Source organism: Asterias amurensis, chromosome 8, assembly GCF_032118995.1.
Source record: "Asterias amurensis chromosome 8, ASM3211899v1".
In the NCBI taxonomy this organism is placed as follows: domain Eukaryota; kingdom Metazoa; phylum Echinodermata; class Asteroidea; order Forcipulatida; family Asteriidae; genus Asterias; species Asterias amurensis.
This window is the reverse complement of record NC_092655.1, coordinates 6,312,513-6,328,953: the sequence shown is the minus strand read 5'-3', so window position 1 is coordinate 6,328,953 and position 16,441 is coordinate 6,312,513. Positions and strand designations below refer to the sequence as shown.

At 39.1% G+C, this 16,441-nt stretch overlaps 1 protein-coding gene across 2 annotated transcripts in view; it reads right to left on the bottom strand.

Annotated features, from left to right (window-relative positions):
* Window positions 1-16,394, bottom strand: part of LOC139940925 (charged multivesicular body protein 7-like) — a 56,201-nt gene extending 39,807 nt beyond the window's left edge. The window contains exons 1-9 of one of the 2 annotated variants that reach the window (XM_071937326.1): window positions 15,985-16,394; window positions 14,209-14,380; window positions 13,319-13,504; window positions 8,877-8,947; window positions 8,168-8,279; window positions 7,548-7,667; window positions 6,413-6,517; window positions 5,791-5,968; window positions 4,626-4,766 (exon numbers count right to left, since the gene is read on the bottom strand). In XM_071937326.1, the coding sequence (XP_071793427.1) occupies window positions 4,648-4,766; window positions 5,791-5,968; window positions 6,413-6,517; window positions 7,548-7,667; window positions 8,168-8,279; window positions 8,877-8,947; window positions 13,319-13,504; window positions 14,209-14,380; window positions 15,985-16,253 (1,332 nt within the window). In that variant the 5' untranslated portion in view covers window positions 16,254-16,394 and the 3' untranslated portion in view covers window positions 4,626-4,647. Of the gene's footprint in view, window positions 1-529; window positions 4,767-5,790; window positions 5,969-6,412; window positions 6,518-7,547; window positions 7,668-8,167; window positions 8,280-8,876; window positions 8,948-13,318; window positions 13,505-14,208; window positions 14,381-15,984 lie in introns of those variants that run through there. The other variant, XM_071937325.1, reaches the window with a different exon arrangement.
* Between the last annotated feature and the right edge of the window lie 47 nt (window positions 16,395-16,441).

The following is a 16,441-nucleotide window of genomic DNA, read 5'->3' as shown; positions in this document are numbered from 1 at the left end:
ACTTTTATCTCCTCACTGCCTCTCTCCATGGACTTCTCGTGATGAGCACACTTCAAGCTCATAAAACACGGGAGTTAATGAACGTTGACAAAGAGGATGTTATCGCCGACTTGAGAGGCGTGGATGGGGAGGAGATGGCATGGATTAAAGGAAACACTTCAACAACAATATGGAGTAATCAAGAGGGGAAGGGCAAGTTTGGGGATCAAGTTGTGACACATCTTGAAGTGTAAAACACAAAGGAACAAAAGAGAGACCCTAAGAATTGTTTAATCGCCTCGCAACATCTTCAAGAGGACTTTGGCAATGTCCTGCTGAGAGGGTATGACAAAGACACGACATGGTGTGAAACCCGCCTTCAGGGTAAACGGTTCTGCTTAGAAGACAAAAGATGAAGCAAGCAAGATTGTTTACTGACATCATGATTGACATATTTTTTAGTTTGCATTCAGTTCCGGTGGGGTGATCATTATTTTTCCCCAAATTAAACCATAACCACACAAACTCAAAAGTGATATTTACATCAAATTAACCAACACAAAATCAAAGCAATATTTGTTTACTTGAGAAAGAAAACCAACCAAAGATGTAACGAGATATCTTCCCCAAAACCGTATGAATTATGAAATGCAACTCTATAAATGATATAGAAAGTGCGAAGTAACACTTAATGGGGGTTTCTGTTTTCTGCATGTTAAATAGATAATTCCAAGAAAGCTTTGCCTATTCAACAGTACAACAAACAAACGAATACCAACTCAAACGAAACATGTTTCAAACCATATTCATGCAGAGGTGACCAACGGACATAATGCATTACTGCTTGCTGGTCGAAAGTAAGTTTTGGAACACATGAAGGCACTAAATTACAGGAAAAAATACAGTTTTGCTGACCATAAACGGAGTTTTTCCTTTGAAAATCTAAACACAAGACTACAGGGGTTAAACGACAATGGGCAGTAATGATGGAACATGACTATTTTTAAAAGATGGAGGTGTGACACATTTCTAAGGTGTGATACACAAATGACAAAGGAGACATAGATATATAATGGAGGGTATACTATCCAAGAATTCCTTAAAAGCTCCACATGGTGTTTACTATTAAGATGTTACCTGAAAGGTGCTGTTATAGCGCCCTCTGGAATATATTATACCACATAGCGGCAGACAGACATCTTGATTGACCTAATGACTGACAGGCTAGATCTTTTGTGATACCACTGCTGTTTTCGTCACCCTTTTTTTGTGCTATTTTCAGACAAGCAATACGCAAACACCACTCAGTACAAATGACAAATAAATCAGACTTAGTCAATATTTCGTTGTAATTACACAGGACAACTCATATGATTGGAGTTCATTGTATTAGTTACTTTTGCAAAAGTCAAAATCGGGAAAGACGTAAACAATTTTCTTCGATAATCCATGTTCTGGAGTCTATGGTCTTTGCTCTACAAAAATAAGCATGGCGCATGTGTCTATCATGCCAAACTACTCTGACACTTTCACACGCACAGCGCCCTCTAGTTAAAACTCAGACGCATGGTAATAAATATCATGGATTAAAACAAAACAGATAACACATTGATAACAGATTACTTACTCTGAAAGTAATAGAAATAAATTATGTTTTCATTTAATAAACAGCATTTCAAAAATGCAGAGCTTTGCGGAGTTCCCTTGTTGGGAAGATCATCTACACAAAACAAACAAACGTGCAGTCATGTGCAAAATTAACCTGCATGCATTGGGTTACTTCATGGAGGCAATTGCCTCAAATGCCCTTGGCCCTAACTGTTTCATTGCCTTGCTGCCCCATGTGAAATGTTCTAGCAGAAATCTACACTGCCCTCAATGGGGGCCCTTTATCAATAAAAACAAACTGCTTTGCCCAAGAAGAAACAAGGTGTCAGGTTTTAATATTTTAATTCAATAGTTGATCAAGATGCTATCCAACCATACTAATTTATTTAAATTACCCCATGTTCACATATTTACTGTTATTTTATTAGTTAAACTTCTGTATTTAAGTTAAGACCTGAAGTGCAGGTCTGTGTCAGAGTCCAAGACCCTTTGGTCCGAGACCAATACCTTTCGGTCCAAGTCCATGAACCTTTGCTCCAAGACCATGAACCTTTGCCTTTGGTCCAAGACCAAGACCCTTCAGTCCCAGATCAAGACCCAAAGGTCCTGGACCAAGCCCTTTTCCTTTGGTCCTAGACCAAGACCTGTTGGTGCTGGACCAAGACCCTTTGGTCCCAGATCAAGACCCTTTGGTCCCAGACCAAGACCCTTTGTGTCCCAGACCATAACCCTTAGGTCCCAATCCAAGACCTGTTGGTCCTGGTCAAAGACCCTTTCGTCCCAGACCAAGCCCAATGCCTTTAGTCCCAGACCACCATACCTGTTGGTACCAGACCACCAAACATGTTGGTACCAGACCAAAACCCTTCGGTCCCAGACCAATACCCTTTATTCCCAGACCAAGACATGTTGGTCCTGGACAAAGACCCTTTGGTCCCAGACCAAAACCCTTTGGTCCCATATCATGACCGGTTGGTAACAGACAAAGACAGGTTGGTCGCAGACAAAGTTCTTTTGGTACCAGACAAAGCAGTTTTGGTCCCAGACTAAACCCTTTTGGTCACAGACCAAGACCCTTTGGTCCCAGACCAAGAACCTTTGGTCCCAGACCAAGACTACCTTTATTGTCGGTTAAAAAAAAAAGTACTTGCAAATGATTTAAAACAGAGTAGCATTGCTGCATTTTATTTCATTCATGCGTAATGATGGCTCGGCCCTGTTTCATTACCTTTTACCTTAACGCTGGGAAGTATAAATTGTCAAATTAACTAAGGCAGAAACTGAACATTTTGAAGAAAAAAAAATTCCCTGATCTTGAAATAGTACAGATTTAAATTTGATGATTACATAAACATTATATGTCATTTACATTATGTGACACCCTATGCCAAAATCAATCACTTCTCAGATATAGTGAAACCGCATTCAAGGCAGGTATCAGGTAAAGACAACCAAATATACGACATGACATCAATGCGATGTGAGGTCTTAAACATCCCAGATTTTGCTTAAAGCCATTGGACCCTTTCGGTACAGGAAAAAAAAAAAAAGTTCACAGATTTACAAATAATTTACAGGGTTTACAGAAGGTAATGGTGAAAGACTTCTCTTGAAATATTAGTCCATGAAATGCTTTACTTTTTGAGAAAACGGTAAAACAATATAAATTCTCGTTAACGAGAATTACGGATTTGTTATAAACACATGTCATGACACGGCGAAACGCGCGAAAACAGGAGTGGGTTTTCCCGTTATTTTCTCCCGACTCCGATGTCCGATTGAGCCTAAATTTCCATATATATTTTTATATATAAGTTGTGATACACGAAGTGTGGGACTTGGACAATACTGTTTACCGAAAGTGTATAATGGCTTTAATACTTACTGTAAGCCTAAAAATTCCCCAAAATAAGTCACTTTAGATATCGACAATATAAATTTCTCAACTAGTAACAGCCGCGCGACTTACAAATTTAGTTCGCCATCTGCAAGATGTCGCTCAATGGCAAGTATTTAATAATTTAAAGCTCAAAGCTCTCTCTCTCCAATTGAACTATCTCTCTGATTCTCTAAACTAAACGCCAACATCCCATAAACTGGTCAGAGTTCTGAAACTGCCGCTGCAAGAACTCCATGACAATTTAGAGAGCAAAAAGCTCTTTCCAGCTGAATCCACTTATTTATGCAAACCAGGCCTACAATTACACGGCCTCTGTTGCCCTGGTCTTGGCCTTGCGGGTGCCCCCTCAAAAGATTTTCCAATGAAAGTGTCCTATGCAAAATGAAAATGGCCTTCACTCTCAAGGACGTAATTCAAAGCCTGGAAACCAATAACTTCTAAATAAAGCTTTCATTGCAACTGCCTCTTTGGTTTCAAGGAAGTTAATCACAACTTGATCAAACTTTAACCTTTTTTAATTTTTGGAGGAGCACATGGGGGTGTTACTCACAACCCATATGATGTTAGTTTCTATTCAATAGTAAGTAGGCCTAACTCATGATTCAATAAAGTTATCGCTCGCAATTATACATCCATACATTATAAACGTTGATGCCATGCTATAGGCTGAATCAAGCGACTTCAAATACAACTATGGGTATTGGCTGCAGAGGCAGCGTTGCAGAATATGTCTTCTCAAAATCACGCCATAGCAACTGCTAAAGCCATCAAATCAGACACAGCTATCAAATCTCTCAATATTAAACAAACAAAACTGAACATCATTAGCTGAGTTTCATTGTGATCAAGGCTCAACTTCATAAAGCCTGTATACATAAAAATGTGCTAAGCACAAGCAAAAATATTGCTTAGCAAAAACTAAGTACAAGCCAAATATCCATAAAGTTTACACTGTTGCAACTGGTGCCCCTACAAATTTTTGCTTAGCAAAGAATTTTTCTAAGCAGTGTTCTCTGCTTAGCAGCTGTATGAAATTGAACCCAGGTGAATAGGTATAATAACGATACAGGGGCACAAATCTTTATCTGCACATAACAAAACTTCATCAATGTGTAACAAATATGTGTCTTTTACCTACCAGCTACACCAAGCATCATTTGCTAACTTGTTAACAACGCTGAAGGGTGTTCGTCAATTTTACTTGGGCTTTGTGGATCAGATTCTGGTACCTTTGGAAAATCGGCAAGGAAGTCCTTCCCGCTTGCAGACGAATCGCCCACTGAGAAAACAAGAAAGAAGAATATAAAATATAAATTGTTATCTTACAAGAGAGACAGTCGACCTGTATTTGCTTCTGTGTCAAAATAAACCCAGAAGTGGGTCAAATTGATGCATAATCCGAGCTGTAATCTCATCTATAATCAGTGTCAGCAACAGCAATGAAATCGAACACAGCCATTGATTTGTTAGGAGAACATCAAAATGGCGTACTTAAAGGAACACGTTGCCTTGGATCGGACGAGTTGGTCTATAAAAAGCGTTTTGTAACCATTTGTTATAAAATGCATATGGTTCGAAGGATGTTTTAAAAGTAGAATACAATGATCCACACATATTTGCCTCAAAATTTCGTGGTTTTCCTTTAACTTTGCGAACTAACACGGTCGGCCATTGGCCGACCGTGTTTGTCGACGAGGTAAGAGGAAAACAACGCAATTTCGTGTGATACTTGTGTGGATATTTTATTCTACTTTTAAAATATCTTTCTAATCATATGCATTTTATAACAAACAGTTACAAACGCTTTTCAAAGACCAACTCGACCAATCCAAGGTACCGTGTTCCTTTAAACAGACCAAATGGCTAAAACCAAAATTATGTATTGCCAATCCAAAACTCCATGCAGGGACAATAACCAGACCTTGAACTTTGCTCTTGAAAGAGCACAGCAATTTTCTTCTGGTATCTGGGGCAGTATATGAGGAAAGATAAATAAATTTGTATTTGAACTGTACGAAGGGCACCACAAGCACAAGCAGGCCTGATAATTGGCGGAGGCAACAAAGGCGTTTGCCTCCATACCCTCTGGCCTTGGTGCCCCTTGAAATGCTCCAGTATCTTTTTTCTCTCATAGTGTGCCCTTTACCAAGGAGAAAATGCCTTGGTGCCCTTGCCCTTTCAAATACAAAGCATGCAGGCCTGCACAAGGCACCATGATGATTGCTGTGGGTGCCGTTGTTTAATTCAAGACCTAAATAAAGTTTGTATTCTATTATCTTGTGTTGTATCAGTACTTTTATTACCTTTGCTTTTTGGCGATGCTACAGTTTGGTTTTCTAGAGGAGTTGATTCATCAAGGAGTTCGGCAAGTTCATCTTCAAGTAGCTCAGTGTCAAACCCAGCAGAGAAGGAAACGGACTCGTCTATTGCTTTGTTTCCGTGTGACATTGCGTCGTCTATTTCAGCACATAACTCCATTACCTAGATTCAAGATTCAAACAAATAAAACTCAATCAATGAGAAGCCCATGCATGATTGGCTTGTAAAAGATCCTGGATGAAATCTGAGTTTAAGCAACACTGGCAGTTGTCACGGCGCACTGATTTGGAAGCAATGCGGTACATTATAAAACTTGGCATAGTTAGGTGTTAACTACAACATGGCGACCCTGCCTTTCACCTCTGTGGACCCTGGTTCCAATCCAACCTTGAACAAGAGCCTGGCATGCGGATTAGGTTTTCAGTTCCTTCCCGATTGCGTGGATTTCCCCATTCAGGGTTTTCCACCCACATCAAAAACGGTGAATATTTCTTCCAAATTACTAATCGCCGTCTTGTTTATGATACTTTGGATATATGTAACGCAAATCAATGACTATATAAATAACTTAATATATAAATAACTACCATAACAACACTTTCTCACCTCTTGAACTTCTGACATTGTATCATCTACATCCTCTGGTGTAAGTTGATTTGTTTTCATCGTCTGTTTCAACGCACTAGCTCCTGCTCTATAGGCTTCGAGAGTCTACAGTCAAAATAAAAAATAATATTACCAATTTGGGCAATTTTGCAGGTCTTTACAACACTTCAAGAGTTTGGCAAACATAAACATCAAAATAAAAATACATCAGAGCTTTTAATACAGTTTTTAGGAGCAATAACATTGATAAGAAAGTACAATATTAATGTGAATATAGGCCTATCTAGTTTGATATGGATTTTTATAAATTTGGGTGGTTTAAGTGGGTCTTTACACTCTATGGGTTTGGAAAACACCATAGTTTAAACAAAAAGCAACACAAATGATTAAATATCTAAATAGAATCAAAGGTAAATCAGGTTTCATTAACAAACAAAATATAAATTGTTGTACATTACAACAACAACCAAGCAAGCAATAGCATTACTTTTGACTGCCACAAGAGGGCAGTGTTGAACATTGCACAGGCATCAGTGTGTCTGTGTTTTATCATGTCTGTGATCAAGATGGCCAAAAGGCACATCATTGGTCTATTAAAGGAGACATATATGCCGAGTTTGACCCCTATGATCACCCTTTTTTTCAAGATATTCAGTGACATAGATAAACGTCTTAGGAAGAAAAAAAGAAAAACATAAGGCACAATGTCAATATAGCTACCGGAAAATCCTGATGGTCTACAATGGGTGCGTTCGATTAGCTTCCCGAGTCAACCCCGATCTGCCCCCGGGTCAGCCCCAAGTGCCCTGCTTGTGGAACGGGTCACTTGGGGCTGGCACGAGGTGCATGACGCCACCACAAGAGGTTGAGTGATCGTACGATTAGCTCTTGTCAGGGGCTCATCCGAATGAGCACCGCAGGGGCGACACTGGGAAGGTAATAGAACGCTCCATGTAGTTGGTAAGACATCTGCTATAAAATAGCAAAGGTCTTGGGTTCGAATCCCACTTGATTAATATGTTTGTGATTTTTTTTATACTTGGGAAAGTACTGATTATACAGTGCGGGTAAGGGGTAAGGGTAAGGGTAAAAACAAAAATTAATACCTCTACCGGGCAGAGATAATAAAACCTACCATGTTATTCGTCTCCGCTCCATGTATTTGGTCTCGGAGTTGTATGAGTGTATCTAACATGGTCTCTTTCTTATCCAGAGACCTCTCCATCAACTTCTTTCTCCTCAAGATGTTCTTGGCCTTTAATAATCAATAAGAATTCAGGGAGGTTGTTAAGGGGGATTGTTAAAGGCACTGGACACGTTTGGTAATTGTCAAAGACCTAAACTCTCACTTGGTGTATCTCAAGATACATGCATAAAATAACAAATCCGTGAAAAATTTGACTTAATTGATCATCAAAGTTGCAAGAAAAAAATTTAAGGAAAAACAGCCTCCTTGCACAATGGTGTGTGCTTTCAGATGCCTGAAACTGAATCTTTTTTCAGTTACAAATATTTCAGCAGCTTTGTAAAAATTAAAATTTCAGTTTTTACAAAGCTGCTATTATTTGTCTTTCTTGACCTACAATTGGTGTACACTGTATCAACAGTTTGTGCATTTTGAATTTGAACTAAAGAACACCCAGGTTAACTGCTGCTCATACCAGCAGCAAAAGGTAAACAAAATCTTCATGACTTTTTTTTAGGGGGGTTGGATAGCTGAGGGGAGTCATAAAGAATCAAAGCATTGGAACTCACCGAAGACTTCAGACCCTTGCGAATGCTTAGAGACGCCTCTGATCGTAGATTCGTCATGTCTTTGTGGAGTTGTTCTATTTGTTTCTCCAATGAATCAATTGTTTTCCTTAAACTGTAAACAAAACAAAAATATAGATTGAGACAAAGGTACAAAACAAAACTTTCAACAAAACGGTTTGAGCAAACATAGGGCTGGATAGCTCAGTTGGTAGAGTGCTGTCGAGATAATCCGGAGGTCGTTGGTTCGAATTCCACTTTAGTCAATTCTTTGTTCAACTCCCAAAACCAGTTAAAAATTTACACAGTCAATTTCCCTTGTGGTTTTTATTGATATCTGAAACAAAAAGTTGCATCCCCTTCACCTTAAGGTGATCCCCTGGCTGCCGCTTCCCAGGTTGTATCATAGTTTGGGTGTGATCCCTGGCTACACATCAGATAAGGGTTGTATGGCTTCTGCCTGGCATCCCCGAACAAAAATATAGACAAAGTAGAGAGACCGCCAACATAGGGCTAGATAGCTCAGTTGGTAGAGCGTCGGCACGTTAATCCGGAGGTCATTGGTTCGAATCCCACTCAAGTCAATTCTTTGTTCAACCCCAAAAATCATTTTAAAATTTACCCAGTCAGTTTCCCTTGTGGTTTATATTGTTCAGCCCGAGTAGCGTCAACTATATACACATTGATAATAAAAAGAGTATAGAGGCTCTACCTTAGTACACCAAGTTCCGTTTCTGTGAGTGGAGACACATTTGGCTGGTTCTTGCTGGCAAATTTTACAACCTATGAGCAAAAGAGAAATGTTCAGATTTAGATTTAAATGAAGCAACACAAAAAAGGGAACAAAAGATTACCAGCATAAATAGAGAGAAAGAAAAGACCAACTGCATGGTACATGTACATTTACAGCGAACTTGGGTTGAGTTACACTCATCCGAGATTTTTGAATTTTTGGGAGGGCAGTCAATTATTTCGGCAAGGGCCAAGCGGTCTTAGGTTTTAAATTTTGGGAGTGCCCAAACCCACTTGTGGAGAACACGTCTTTATTGAGACAGTACTTTGTTTAGTTATGTTCTGAGGCTGATGTAATTATCCAGAATGCCCAATTATAGATTCCCAATTGGGCATGGCATTCACAGCTGTATTATGAATTTGGGCAGATGGTATATTATTCCCCTGATCAACATAGTGTTCATATTTTTGTGTAATAATAGAACAAACCTTTGAACCATTTGACTTAACCTGCTGTTTGAGTCGGGAATTGTTGATAGTTGTAAGGGCCTTAAGGTCAGTGGAATATTGGTACCTCTATAGGACCTTGGGCATTCTTAAAGACAGTGGACACTATTGGTAATTGTCAAAGGCCAGTCTTCTCACTTGTTGTATATCAACATATGCATAAAATAACAAACCTGTGAAAATTTGAGCTTGATTGGTCGTCGGAGTTGCGAGATAACTATGAAAGAAAAAAACACCCTAGTCACACGAAGTTGTGTGCTTTTAGGTTCTTGATTTCGAGACCTCAAATTCTAAACTTGAGGTCTCGAAATCAAATTCGTGGAAAATTACTTCTTTCTCGAAAACTATGTCACTTCAGAGGGAGCCTTTTCTCACAATGTTTTATACTATCCCCATAACTCGTTACCAAGTGAGGTTTTATGCTGATAATTAATTTGAGTAATTACCAATAGTGTCCACTGCCTTTAACACCATGTCAACTCCTTTTGACTTTTGAGTCAGTATGCAGTCCGACATCCAAATGGATAGGCGCTTATGTTGCTAATCATTCACAACAACATTCCATGGACCACACTCCAGGTACAAAGTGAAAGTTAATTGTCACTAAAAAAATGATTTCGTTTTATTCACTTTCTAAGGTTAACATAGATTTTAAGAATGATTTTGTTTTACTCACTTTCTATTGAAGGTTTACATACATTAGATAAAGAAAATAAGATTAATTAAAAAGAGAATACCATCAACAATTATTATCTTTAAACACACAGTTGAACATTTCTGATAATTTTTAGGGTCATCCAGGTGAAAGCAATAATTATTTTGAATTTCCAGGTCCACACAGTTGAAATCTGCTTCGCATAAATGTTTAAAAACACATCTTGATTTTTCTTAAGTGCCCTTTGAAAAATGAAAATGGCCTTGCCCTCTCAAAGATGAAATTCCAGGCCTTGGTACAACAATCTGAAACTTGACATTGTCTTCTCACTGTTTCACAATACTTGCCATTTTTGAAATTGTCCATAGTTAAAATTCTAAATCTTACAAAAACAAATCACTTAGATCAATGTAAACAGGTCACATGTCATGCATGTATTTCTACTACAGCCCTGAGATGGAGGAAATTGAAGCAATTGCCTCCATTGCCCCTGGTCATTGCCTTGGTGCCCCTCAATGTGGCCTTCACCACGGAAAAATGCCCTCTCTCAGGGTGTCCTTCCCCTTTCTCAAATGAAGAATCAAGCCTGCTTCTACTGTACCCACAGCTACTGTGCACCTAAGACACAGTTAAACAAAAAAATAACGATAGTTTTTAGTAATTTACTATTTCAAAAGTGTTTTCTTAAACACTCTGTTGGACATTTGTAATAATTATTTGGTTCTTTTCATCCCGATAAAAAAAAAGCTTCAATATGTTTTAGATTTCCAGTTTTGACTCCTTCAATTAAAAAACACACCTAAATTAGTTTGCAACCATTCGTCTTCCATTCAACAATAAAACCAATAATAAAAAATAAAAAACCTAATTAGTTCAGTTAATGATTTTGCTGATCTTTGTAACTATTTATCTTTCATTCAACAATAACACCAATAGGCCCCTGTAAGTTTTTTAATTTCAAAACAAAATCCCTGACCGCTTGTAAAAGTTTGAAACAAACATGGAATTTCTACGATCACTTCACAACACATAACATCAGTTGATAACAGCTACTATATCAATGGCTTTTTGGGTTTGTTTGTTCCCTTCCTTCTTTTCAATTGACTATGTTGACTTGAAAAGCCTGCTATGATGCATTCTTTATATAATGTGTTCATATGAAGAGTCTTGGGCCATTTTTTATAGTTGGTGAAAATTAACACTTCCAGTTCAACGAGTCAATTAGGTATTCCCCAACCCTAGGAAAGAGTTCAAGTTAAAATTATGTGGCGTACTTTTATGCTGCATTTCTTGAGGGACTAACAATCCCCACGCCAGTCATTCCACTTTATTCCTTGTCCCTGTTCAATAAGTTGAAAGTTACAAAACTTGCCGTATTTTCATGCTGCATTTCTCAGGGAGTATCTATACACTTTGCGACTGAAAGCATAAATGAAACCACCAGGCACCTTCATATCGCTCGGCACAATTCACATCAACAAGCCATGCATCATTGTCCTGATCCTTCGTTGTAAATGAATGTCCATGATGTGCCAACATTGTATCACTAGCTGTACTCTGATTATCATATGAACCAATCTGGAGAGTGTACTTGTCACCTGTAACAGCAAACTCACCATAAGAAGCCCAAGCTGTGTTGGACTCCCAATCTTCCATTTCTACTATGAGTTGCCATTGAACCGATCCAGTAAGGTCACGCAAGGTATCATTCCCCAACCAAAACTCACTCTGAAGATCACCAAACCCCGATTGGTAATCAGCCCAGGTACGGTAAAAGTCAACAGTTCCATCTTGTCTCCTCTGGAACCCGATCCAACCTCCTCCATTTGTCTCCATGTCACAGTAAACTTGAAACCCATCAGTCAGACTTGCAGAAAAGATGGTGTATAAACCATTGCTGTGGTAACCAGCTTGATACAACTCGAGGCAACTGCTGTTCTTTGTAGTGCTGTGTAGTGAAAATGACTAAGTTTCCAAGTCGTCATCGTAGTAGACGCTTCCTTGAATCTCAACAAAGTCATCAGGATTGTGAGCTCTGCCGGCATTACTCAACAGACAAACATTATTTGTAAGATAGTTGAATGATACACATTGTGGATCCATAGAGCAGTCTCGCCCACAGATCACAGGAGAAGATACAGTCTTCCACTGATACACATGATTCAGTAAGGCATGATTTTCAGCCAAGTAGAGTGTGTTGATGAGCCGTTGGTTTTCCCCCTGGCAGGTTTGTACCATCAAAACCAGAAACAAGATTATGATCATAACTTTCATGATGAATGTTTACGGATTTTTTTTCAAAGAGAAAGTGAGGGTTTTCCCACTTTACTGTCCGTGGAAAGTTGTCCTGAAACGGACAGTTAGTCTTTGACATAGAAATATCAAATAAAGCAAATGAGGCCAAAAGCGGCCCGGACCCCACCCTGTAAGGCTTTGCCCTTAGAGGTGTATTGCACTGCCACGTCTGGACAGACACTATCTGCAGACACACAAATATCTAAAAGTGTTACTGATTGCAGTCAACTTAAGGTGTGACCCCCCCCCCACCTGAATCAGCGCCAGTTGAAGCACAGCACTAAGGACACACAGGGAGTGTTTTAAATAACAGCACACAATAGAGCATTATACACTCACTGAGGCTAATGTATCTGACTGTGTATCAAGTGCCTACCAGAGACTACATACGGTACGTTAAAGTATTTCTTTAACTGCACTAAGGTCACAAGAGTGTTTTAAATTACCACGCACAATATAGTTTTATACGCTCATTGATGATGATATAAAACTCCTGGATCTGCGCTGGTTGAAGTATGCCACTAAGGACACAAGATAGTTTTAAATGACCGCGCACAATAGAGCTTTATACACTCACTGACAATGATGTACCAAGCACCTAGCATAGACTACACTTTTAAACAAAGGTGTCGCACACACGCAAATGCGTGGCAAAATTAATGTGTAACGTAATCATTACATAGGCCTACTGGTACTCCATGTACAAAAAGCACCCGCCCGGGGCCGTACACATAACCGTAGAACCTCAGTGCAACTTGACCCTTTGCGATACGAAGCCAAATAACGCGACAAAATTTTTTACTAGATTCTTCACTTACACAGCCAGCACAGAAATTTGGTGCTTGCACAGTAAGCAGTGAAAGGTGATGGTAAGCGCAGTATTAAGCCGTAAGCAGAGCAATGAAATTGGGCTCTGACAGCAGTTGACAAGATTCAACAGGAACTGAATTCTAAACAGTCCTCACCTTTGAGCCATCTGGTATGACTTCTACATGGGCCTTCTTCATCTTTTGCAGGTAGAGAAGCACAAGGTCAAACGTCATCTCATCACCACAAACATCTTGACATGCCTCTCTGAGAGTCGTGTAGTCCACAAGATTGTCCATCTTCTCACACTGACGATGGGTGTCTAAAATGGACTCTGAGATTTCCTAGATAAATTGAGATGAAACAAAATTTGATTTTTGAATTTTTAATTTTTTTGAAAGAGCAAGGACATACTAATTTGTCAAAGGGCACTTATGTGGCAAATGTTCAAGTCTATGTGAAACTTTTGAAGGGCCAAGACCAGGGCAATAAAGACATGGCCTCCATAATGATGTAGCCTTTATGTGATCTCAGGCAAAATGGAAGAAAAATGGAGGGCATTTTGCGATCGATTTAAATGCGCAAACTGGGAGCAAGCTGAAAAAAGTGATTTATAACTAAACTGAATTGAACTGAAGTCCGTGTCACAAGATTAAAGGGTGTGTCCGATTAGCTTCCCCGGGTCGGCCCTGATACATTCAAATAGCTTTGACGTCATTCCAGGGGCTCACCCAGGTCAACCTTAAGTGCCCTGCTTGTGGAACGAGTCACTTGGGGCTGGCCCGAGGTGCATGACGTCACCACGAGAGGGCGAGTGTTCGTTCGATTAGCTCATGGCAGGGGCTCACCCAGATGAGCACACTGGGGTTGACCTAGGGTAGCCAGACGAACACACCCAAAGTGTTAACTTGAAATCTTAAAGTTGGGATTTTGGAATGCAAACACCAGAACCCTCACAACACTGAAATTCTTCACTGGGTCTTTCAAACTTTTGTTTTATTTTGGGGCTGAAGTGAAATACAAGTGGAAGACAATAATTTAGTAATACCTTCAACACATCCATGAGAATGTAGCTTCCACTTAGCTTTGACTCACTGCCCTTAAACATGTAGCCAACAGCCCATGACACTGGTCGTCTTAAAAACTGATGAACACCCCAGGATAACCACGATGCATTCACGCTGTTTTTGAATTCATCAATGCTGACAATTTGTCCATTGCTACTCAAAAGAAACAAAACAAAACAATGGTTAGTTGTAGTTGCATTGCTTTTAAGGCAGTGGACACTATTGGTAATTACTCAAAGTAATTTTTAGCATAAAAATTTACTTGGTAACGAGTAATGGAGAGCTGTTGATGGTATAAAACATTGTGAGAAACGGCTCCCTCTGAAGTGACGTAGTTTTTGAGAAAGAAGTAATTTTCCACGAATTTGATTATGAGACCTCAGAATTAGATTTAGAGGTCTTGAAAATCAAGCATCTGAAAGCACACCATTTCGTGTGACAATAGTGTTTTACCTTTCATTGACGACCAATTGAGCTAAAACTTCCACAGGTTTGTTATTTTATGGATGTTGAGATACACCAAGTAGACTGGTCTTTGCCAATTACTAATACTGTCCAGTATCTTTAATATATGGAATGACTGTCTCAAAAGAATAGACAATTTACATTCTCAATAGGCCGATGAATGAATAGTGTTAGTTTCTCCTCGTCAGTATCTGCACTAAATGTAAGCCCCACATGAAACTGTTTGTTCATTCGGGGTATATTTTACAACATTAAATAAAAGTCCCTCTAAAAAATGGCTGACAATAATTTATTGAGTGGAGTATTATTTAACAGCAAATGTCTGTAGCAGTTGTGAAGTCGGTGAAGTCCTATACAAGAAACAGGGAAAATGGCCATATAATTTAGGACAGGCATTAATTTTAACAAAACTAACAAAAAATACCAAATTTACCGCATCACATTTCAGCGACTGGTTTGCAGAAAAAAATTACCAAAATGTGTCGTTCTGGCCTTCGATTAAATTAAGCTTTGTTATTTGCTGTTTAAAGTGGAATGATTAACTACGGTTGTACACCCTTCATAAATACCTCAGAGAGTTTCGCTATTCCTATTGATTGAGAGTACGTGGGGATGTTTAATTAAACAATTGATAATGACCAGTTTTCGGATACTACACTGTGCTAGTCCTGATGTACCACGTTTCTCGTTACGACGCAAGTGAGTTGGTCGCGGTGTGTATGAAAGGTAAATGACAAACGTCTTGCCCCAAGACTATACGCGCATGAATGCATATCCAAAATACTGTCTCGAATGTATATCCGAAAACATGCAACGCACTCGTACTACAGAGCTCAAGGCTGCGGAAATTGGATAAGTTTTACAGAGTTTCTTACTAAAATACGCTTTTTAACCAAAAAGGCATTTAATAAATGTGACTCATTCTTAAGTAAACTGCCATTTAAACCCGTGCAGGGTCGTGGCTTAGTTGCGATACATAACCCTCCTGCCAACGGCGGCAGGAGAGTTAAATTAAATCGCAACTAGGTTGTGGCTGTGCAATATAACTTATAAGGGCCCTCGACTTCGGCTCAGGCTTTTAATCACACGGCAACGACCCTGCCGGTTTTTTAACAGCAATTTATTTTAAGAACTAGTTGCTACCCTTTTATTTATTCCCTTATTTATTTAAAAACAGGGAAACTCAAATACTTTTACTAATTTGGAAGTTGCTTTTAATAAAAAATGTGTTTATTAATTTATTTTATTGAGGCCTATTTTTTATTTATAATTTTGCAATAAATAAATCTCACTTTGCCATTTCTCGAAGGACTCTATCCAATCCCATAGGTAGCCGACCTTTTCTTCTTAACCCTTCAGCTGCTCTGTCGCACTCAAACACAGCACATCTCTTCTTTTTGCATCTTTCCTCGATCAGCTGCGACCAGAATTTAAGTTTATTGTCCCAGTCTTTTGGGTTTACTGTCCTGTTTTGCCGAAAGTCCGAAAACAGATAACTCATGCGTTCGTCGTCGTCCCAGCACGGCGGAAAATACTCCGTTTTCTTGGAGTCCCCAGCCATTCAAGAACTCCACCGTCACCTACCGGTTGATTCAGACCTGAAAGTGCCGTGTTTGCAAAGTTAAACAGCCTAAAAATGTAATTTATTTGTTTGTTTTTATGTCAATTGTCATTCTTTACACCAGACGACATTTTGTCGCAAATGTTGTAAACATTTGTGACGAGTCTGGTTGCAGACAGATTTCCTTT